At 43.5% G+C, this 9,000-nt stretch overlaps 1 protein-coding gene across 1 annotated transcript; it reads right to left on the bottom strand.

Annotated features, from left to right (window-relative positions):
- Positions 1-2,607: 2,607 nt before the first annotated feature.
- Positions 2,608-6,086, bottom strand: SCGB3A2 (secretoglobin family 3A member 2). The gene is given in 3 exon segments (NM_001195315.1): positions 2,608-2,758; positions 3,149-3,348; positions 5,948-6,086. Coding segments are annotated over 3 exon segments (279 nt in total). The 5' UTR covers positions 6,003-6,086; the 3' UTR covers positions 2,608-2,734.
- Positions 6,087-9,000: the final 2,914 nt, after the last annotated feature.

Below are 9,000 nucleotides of genomic sequence, written 5' to 3'. Positions count from 1 at the left end.
GAGAGAGATGGGAATACCAGACCACCTGACCTGACTCTTGAGAAATCTGTATGCAGGTCAGGAAGCAACAGTGAGAACTGGACATGGACCAACAGACTGGTTCCAAATAGGAAAAGTAGTTGGTCAAGGCTGTATATTGTCACCCTGCTTATTTAACTTCTATGCAGAGTACATCATGAGAAACGCTGGACTAGAAGAAGCACAAGCTGGAATCAAGATTGCCAGCAGAAATATCAATAACCTCAGATATGCAGATGACACCACCCTTATGGCAGAAAGTGAAGAAGAACTAAAGAGCCTCTTGATGAAAGTGAAAGAGGAGAGTGAAAAGTTGGCCTAAAGCTCAACATTCAGAAAACGAAGATCATGGCATCTGGTCCCATCGCTTCATGGGAAGTAGATGGGGAAACAGTGGAAACAGTGTCAGACTTTATTTTGGGGGGCTCCAAAATCATTGCAGATGGTGACTGTAGCCATGAAATTAAAAGACGCTTACTCCTTGGAAGAAAAGTTATGACCAACCTAGATAACATATTCAAAAGCAGAGAAATTACTTTGCTGACTAAGGTCCGTCTAGTCAAGGCTATGGTTTTTCCAGTAGTCATGTATGGATGTGAGAGTTGGACTGTGAAGAAGGCTGAGTGCCGAAGAATTGATGCTTTTGAACTGTGGTGTTGGAGAAGACTCTTGAGAGTCCCTTGGACTGCAAGGAGATCCAAACAATCCATTCTGAAGGGGATCAGCCCTGGGATTTCTTTGGAAGGAATGATGCTAAAGCTGGAACTCCAGTACTTTGGCCACCTGATGCAAAGAGTTGACTCATTGGAAAAGACTCTGATGCTGGGAGGGATTAGGGGCAGGAGGAGAAGGGGACGACAGAGGATGAGATGGCTGGATGGCATCACGGACTCGATGGACGTGAGTCTGAGTGAACTCCAGGAGTTGGTGATGGACAGGGAGGCCTGGCGTGCTGCAATTCATGGGGTCGCAAAGAGTCGGACACGACTGAGCTACTGAACTAAACTGAAGTCTGGAGGCAGACCAGGGAAGACATCCCAGGTGAGAAGAAGCTTGATTTTTTGTTAAGGCATAAAATGTGTTAGCAGCAAAGAGGTTTAGTTATGTTTTCAGCATGACTGGGGCTGGAGCACTTGTGAAGAAGGCATATTAATGAAACTAGACATGTAAAATAAGTCCAGATCATGAAAGACCCTATATACCATGCTGCTGCTGCTGCTGCTGCTGCTGCTGCTGCTGCTGCTAAGTTGCTTTAGTCGTGTCCGACTCTGTGTGACCCCATAGATGGCAGCCCACCAGGCTCCCCTGTCCCTGGGATTCTCTAGGCAAGAACACTGGAGTGGGTTGCCATTTCCTTCTCCAGAGCATGAAAGTGAAAAGTGAAAGTGAATTTGCTCAGTCGTGTTCAACTCCTAGCAAACCCATGGACTGCTGCCTACCAGGCTCCTCCATCCATGGGACTTTCCAGGCAAGAGTACTGGAGTGGGGTGCCATTGCCTTCTCCGTACGCCATGCTAAGGAGCTTGAAATCTGTTTTATAGGTGGCCATATACAGCTAGAATTTTATCTTGGAAAAGACAATTCTGGAGTCATTGTTCATGTAGCAATGATGAAAGGGAAGATATTTTAGAATGATGTACTAGCAACCTAACTTGGTGGTAGTTCTGTGAAGCTATGGGGTGGCCCTAATTTAACTACAGACTTAATACAAGCTCACATTCTGCTGCTGTAGACTCCCAACCAGCGAGGTTTGTAGCACTTTAGTCTTATCAGACAATACTTGGAAATTTCTATTGTATTTCATGTTTTAAAGTTTCTTTATGACACATGACATAAGTCAAAGAAAGACAGACACTGCAGGCTATCGCTTATATGTGGAATCTAAAAAAGATGGCAAAGTAGTGAATATAACATAAAAGCAGCAGCCTCACAGATATAGAGACCAAACGAATATATAGATAGAGATATAGATAGATATAGAGAACAATTCAGTGAGAAGAGGAAAGTGGGGAGGGGCAAGATAGGGGTATAAGATAAAGAGATAGAGACCACTATGTATAAAATAAGCTACAAGAGTGTATTGTATACACCCTTACAAACAACTACAAATGGAGTGCAACCTTTAAAACCTGTGATCACTGTATTGTATAGTTGTAATCTATAATATTGTGCATCAACTATACTTCAACAAAAATCTTTTAAAATTTCTTTAGAAGTAGGGGAATAAGAACATGAGGAGTCTGAAAAATCATCAGATAATAAGAAAAAGGAAAGGGAAAGAATGATTACACATTACTGAAAATTTGAGTTGTCTTTACAATGTTGTTAGTTTCTACTGTACAGCAACTAATACAACATTGTAAAGCAACTGTATTCCAATAAAATTAATTTTAATAAATAAAAAATAAAGGTGAAGAATATTGAAATGAATGTGCAAAAATAAATAAAATACCATCTTATAAAGAGAAAAAAGGAAATGTGAGTTGTCTTTATAACAACAGACTGTCTAGAGTTTATAACCCAAGGACAAAACTATCTAGCTAAGCCCTCCTGAATAGAGTTCCCCCCCAAAAAAACAGGACAAACTGGAGTCTTTTCAATGCTTTATTCATTCTTTTTTGGGCTGCTACATTTTAGGATGGAAAGAGTTTCTGCGGGGGAGGAAGGGGGAGCATCATCTCCCTCCCTCCCTCCCCAACTCTTGCTTTTTCTGCCATCACACCAAATATGAGAGCGCCTCCTGAAAGTCAAAAGGACAATATTAAAAATAAGAGCAGTTTACGTGTCATTAGCAAGTAGTCAATATCCTATTTCACCACCATTACCCTGACAAGGAAACAAAAGCTCAAGAGTGATTGAGTCCCACCCAGAATCACAGAGCTGAGAAGTAGCACGCATTTTACAACCAGAACACAAGTCTTTCTCATTCAAAAATGCCTTCTAGAATTGTGGATACTACACTTGCCCTGAGATTCCAGGACAAGCTGAATGTGTGTGGGTACAGTCCACGATGGGGAAATACAGGTTCACAAATGAGAACAGGTCGGGTGGGAGTGGGCTGGAGAGGAAGGGCACTCAGGGTGGGTAAACCCTGCCCGTTGACCAAGTTAGCCCCACAAGCTGTAGTTACCAGTAGTTTTTTCACGGCGTCGGAAGCCTCTGGTGTCAGCTCATTGACACACTTCCTCAGCCCTTCCACGAGGTGCTCAACGGAAATGCCCAAAGTATTCAGAAGAAGCTTAAGTGGGTCCAGGAATGGGAGAGCATCCATAGGCATAGGCAAGGCCTTGTTCATGGGAAGCGGCAAACTGTGGATGAGGAAGGCGGTAGCTGCAGAGCAGAAGAGATCCCAAGTGAGACCTCACCACCCTCCGCTCTATCCATGGCTCCATTCCAGCCCTACGCATCTTGATTTCCCAACAAACTTCTGCTTCAGGACCTCTGCACCTACTGTTCTATCGCTCTAGAACTTTCCTTCACCAAATAGCTACGTGTCTTTCTTCTTCACTTATTTGGTCTCTCATCAAATGTTACGTTCTCAGAGATGTATCTAAAATGGCATCACCAGTCACCCTCCTTCTTTATTTTTCTTACCACTACCTAAAATATTAAATTTTTATTTATTTATTTATTTAACCTTCATCCTCTCACTAGAATGTATGCTCCTCGAGAATAAGGATTGAGTTTTATTCACTGCTATACCCCAGGCCTAGAACAGACCCTGGTATACAGTATGAACTCAGTAGATATCAGTGATTGACTGGACACGGGTATACTTTGCATGTGGCTGTCTCCACAGCCCATGAGCTTGAAACGAACAGAAAGATGCTATAATGACCTTCCACTTGGACACATGAATGGGCCCACCCAGAGCCCAGGAAACTGCCACCAGCCAACTCAACTCAGTGCTACGAACATAACTGAGTAGGGACTCTAAGTCGGTTGGTGCAGATACACAGAAAAATAAAATAAGATATTTGATTCAGAGAACCCATGCAATCTGATGGACAGTAAAGATCTGTGTGTGCCACAGTGCAGCATGTGCTATGCTAACATTATGGACAAAGCTCTACGGAAACGCAGAAGAAGTGATGATTAATTCTAATATAGGAGACTGTTGCGGGAATTTTCGCAGGATAGATGTTGCCATAGTTGTGTCTTGAGTCAAGTATCAGGATGACAGGTAAAGAAGGGGAGCAGCGTTTGAAAGAGGAAAATAATTGACCAAGACATCAAGATAATAAGATTAAAGACCATACACGGGATGGTGAGTCTTCTTAATTCCACTTGGATGTGCTAAGCAGGTGAAGCTGCAACCTGGGTGAGATCAGATTTTAAGACTTGAATGTCATATGAATTAGTCTGAAATTTCCCCCCCCCCAAGTGTAATGGGGAGCTACCATGGCTCTTCTATGGGACAACTGCATTGTGTATCTTCAGCAAGATAACTTTCACATAGATGTTAGAGAATGGGGGGAGCGCATGTTATACATATTTTTACAAAATACATGTGCATGTATTAAATACACAGATGTAGAAGCACCTACATGAGACACACATCTTCCTGCTGGCACTCCCACCCCCCATACTGCTGGCCAACGCTTCATCCTCCTTTGCAATCTTTTCTGTTTTCTTATTCAATTTAAAAAAATGGAGCTTGTACACCTATTTTTCCTTCACTTTCAACTGCCTATTTTCCCACCCAAAGTTCTCCTCCAGAAAGGAGATATTTATATCCTTCCCACCCATCTCTCTGCTGCCACCTCTCCTCAGGTACCCCTAGACATTAAAGAATGACAGGTGAAGTTACAAATTAGTTCAAAAATTCACAAGTCAAAGTCACCATTGTAGCGTGGGTATCACACAGTTTCTCATGATTAATCTGCCTACTTCTTGCTTTCAGCACTTTGCTGAGTGTCTTCTCTGTATTTACCTGTATATTTCAGAGGGGAGATCCTCAAAGCTTTCTGTTCTCCAAATGAGCAGCAGCCATTATGATGTATTCTGCAGATACACCCAAATGTATCTTCCTGTAGCTAAAATGACTCCCTCCAAAAAGAAGGGATTGGTTGCCATTCTCCTCCAAGAAGCCAGCTTCTATACCCTACCTAGAAATGGAACTGTTCCACCCCTCACCCCTGCCACAGAGCTCTATCTGTACTTTCACTGTGTATCACAGTGGACCAGGACAATAGTGACTTCTGAGGAAGTCTTCACTCCTCTGCCGGACTACAAGAACCTTGACAGAAATATGCATGTCTGATTCAGTTCTGAATCTCCCAAAGCCCAGTGCCCAGCAGATTATAGCCATTTAACAAATACCTGCTGATTGTATGAACATATAAAAGTAGCCATGTCTCAAGAGAACCAGCATGGCAATCTGATTAGAGATGAGAGCAAGGATGACTCCATATAATTTCAGAAACATGAAAGAATCAAATCTTAATTCAAAATTAAGGAAAATCAATGGTGGCCCCTTGTAGCTCAGTTGGTAAAGAATCTGCCTGCAGTGCAGGAGACCTGGGTTCAATTCCTGGGTTGGGAAGATCCCCTGGAGAAGGAAATAGCAACCCACTCCAGTATCCTTGCCTGGAAAATTTCATGGACAGAGGGCTGCTGTCCATGGGGTCGCAAAGAGTTGGGTACGACTGAGCGACTAACACTAATGGTGGCCAAAGTTCAGTAATGAAGTACATTTGTTGACCTTAATTGGAAGCCTATTAATTTCTTTGTAGGATACACCAGGGATAACTTGTGTTGGATTAGAGCTTGGAGCTGGGAGCAGGAGGCATCTGAAGTCCCTTCTGACCTTATCAATATGTGTGGCTCTAAAACTCCCTTTACCATATGCCACCAGGAGCCTCAGCTCACTAGTTGTGTTCCTGTTATCAAGAAAGTAGAGAGAGATCGTGTGTTCCAGACCACTTACCAGAGTAACTGCAAATGCCGATGGTCACCAGCAGGAACACAGTGACCAGCTTCATGGTGGGTTACCTGTGATGTTTACCTGGAGTTTAAAATTAAACTGGAAAACCTAAGGAGTCCACTGAGCCCGTGGTTCCTCTTGCTGTACCAAGTGTGGCAGTGGCTTCTGCCCACACACGTACTTATATGCCAAGGACTTGGATTTCGGTCACGACCACTTGACTCGCCCCTGGGAAGAACAGCGTGAAGGTCATGTTTCCTCTCTAAACAAATTGAAGGCTTTTTCCACTTTCCCTCATGTTCCCATGAGAAACAAAGCCCTAACTTAAAGCACCCTCAAGGCTCTCTTACACCACAAGCTCTTACACGAGACACGGAGTGGGATAGGGGGCGGTGGTAAGCAGAAAGCTCTGAGTCCTTTGCCTGGAAGAACTCTGAAAAGAAGTTTTTGTATCAGGATTAAAAGGATTAAGGCTCTGTTGCTTTCCTCCAGTGTTCTATTCATTTAAAGTTCAGAGAAACACATTACCTGATGAACGTCCCAGTTGACAATTCTGAGGTCCCTTCAGCCCTGAAATAATATAGACTCAGCTTAACGGCATTTAGTAACCATGTTTCTCTGGAATTTACCCCAACCCTGTCACATATTTACCATGGCAAGATATTTGACCACTTCTGGTGCCTCCCATCTATCTGGGGGCAACACCTAGAGTCAGGCCTTCTCTGTGTTCTCATTTAGTTCCAGACCCAAAGTAAAAATGCCTTTTTAAAGACCTGGGATTCAGTAGTTATTCTATAGTATTGTTCTCCTCATCTAAAATAGGACATTTAACAGCTAACAGCAAGACAGTTCCAAAGGGGTGTAACCCTGAGGGAAAAAAATTTTTTTACAAGATCTCATATATATAAATAACTTGGGTCACTAAAACATGCATGTCAGAAGCATTTTGGCAGTCCAGTCCCTTGCAATCATGCAAATGAAATACTTGTTGGCCAGGGGAGGATCCCATCTGTAAGCCCAAGCCCTAGAGCTCCTTGGCGTATCTAGTGCAAGAAAAAGAGAAAGAATGAACCGTGAAAGGGAGAAATAGAAATCAGAGTCCAGGTGGGTCAGTGGGTCCCAGTCCCAGCTCAAGCCTACCTAACCAAATGATGTTACTGGCCTCAGCCACCCCCTCCACTGAGAGGGTACTCAGAACCTTCTGAGGAAGACATATCAAAGCATAGCCCACTTTAGATGCAAGGCCAGGAATTGGGGCCCTGATTGAGGGTATGGTACTATTATGAGGATTTAATATAATTATGTAGACCTAGGATGTAACTGTACCAACCCAAGATTAACACCTAATAAATGTCACCTGTTGTTCATTTCCATACATTGCCAAGTTACAACTGCCATTTCTTTATTTTTCTGCTACTTTATAAACTACACAGAGGAGATCATGTATTACTGCCACACATACTCAATTCTGCCCCTTTTACTGTTTTCTCTGCCCGAGAAAGCTTCATCTATTCCTGGGGAATTTTCCCTAGCCAGAAATCTCACATGGCCAAGGCTGTATGTGGTGAAGTGGTATCGGGTCAATGTCATCCTTTATTTTTATGTTAATGACATTTTGACAGAATATGGAACTAGTACTGCCCTTATCTCTGCTGGTTGTTTCTATTTTGTTCTCAAATCCTCTCTGTGCACATCCACCCCCTCTGCCCTGCACTATGGGAAGCTCAGTTTTCCAAACTGTGGTTTCCGGTCTTCCTGGCCAAAGGCATTTTGGTTAGGGAGGGCAAACAGGAGGCCCTAGGACAAGATTGGAGGGGAGAGAAAGGGAGAAAACAGGATGCTTCTCCCTCTCTCTGCTTCAGGAGACATCTCAGGCAGTGACCCCACTTCTCTATGGCTCCTTCCAGAAACGCCCTTTCACCAGTGGTCCAGCACAAGCCAGGGAGTCCCACCACTGTCCCAGCTTCCATGGCGCAGCCCCAGCCTGGACCCCACTTGCTCTCCCTGCCCCTCCTGGCCAAGAAGCCGTAGAATCTTCCTGCACCTTCTAATCTCTGGGTTGACTCATCTTTCCCCTGGTTGCTTCAGCTGCTTTTCTAGCACCTTGTAAATTATCTTTCAAGTTAAATTTTTCCTGTGTGGTCACCAGATATGGTTTTGATTTTTTTGTTGGATTCTGCCTAACACACCATATACTAAAATATAATAGAGATTTTGGTCAAAACAGCTCTTTCAGTTTGGAAACAGCCTCTCTCTCATAAGTGCCACGTTACAAGTTCACAAGAGGCTAGATCAATCGAGGAGAAACAGAGTGATACACACACAGATGCTTCTCGCTTTCCACCTCTGAAGTGTGTGGCACTGTTTCCAGCTGCTCTATTGGTCCTGGAGGTGAGCTCTCTCCCGGGAAGCTCTTCAGACCCTGTGCTAATAGATTTCTGGCGAGCCCATCTAGCAGTAGACCAGACATTGTCTTCACCACAACCTAGCTGTAAACGTGGATTGCTTAGACTAAAGACTGGCACCTCCTCCACGCAACACACACACACATACAATCTCTCACAAACACAAACGTGTCATGCTTACATGAACAGTAACATGTGCATGTGAACAGACACATATACAAAACCATCAAACACAACTGTTTTCATTTTTTGTTCAACAAATAGTTGCTAAGCATCTTCTCTGTGCCCAGCACTGTCAGGAACTCAGACTGGAGCAGTTAACAAGGCAAGCTAATTTCCTGCTTTCGTGGAACTGACAACGTAATGGGATAAACAGACAATAAACATGTAAACAAATAAAGAACTAGTCCTAGGCGCTGTGATGAAGCTAACAGGGTGCACTGATTGTAGAGAAAAAGAGGGTTAGGGGTACAGTCAGACCTGAAAAGAGCTTCAGGCTTGGCTACTCCCATGCTTCCTGTGTCCTGAGTCCATGTATTATTCCTGTCTTTTTAGTCCATATTTCTGATGCTTTGACATTCTGGGGCCTTGCTGATCTTGGAGGGACTACTGTTCCCAGGGCTAACTAATTCTTAAATAGCAAATGACTCA

Source organism: Ovis aries, chromosome 5 (genome assembly GCF_016772045.2).
Source record: "Ovis aries strain OAR_USU_Benz2616 breed Rambouillet chromosome 5, ARS-UI_Ramb_v3.0, whole genome shotgun sequence".
NCBI lineage: Eukaryota > Metazoa > Chordata > Mammalia > Artiodactyla > Bovidae > Ovis > Ovis aries.
The sequence above is the reverse complement of the archived record's forward strand: the minus strand, read 5'-3'. Positions and strand labels throughout refer to the sequence as shown.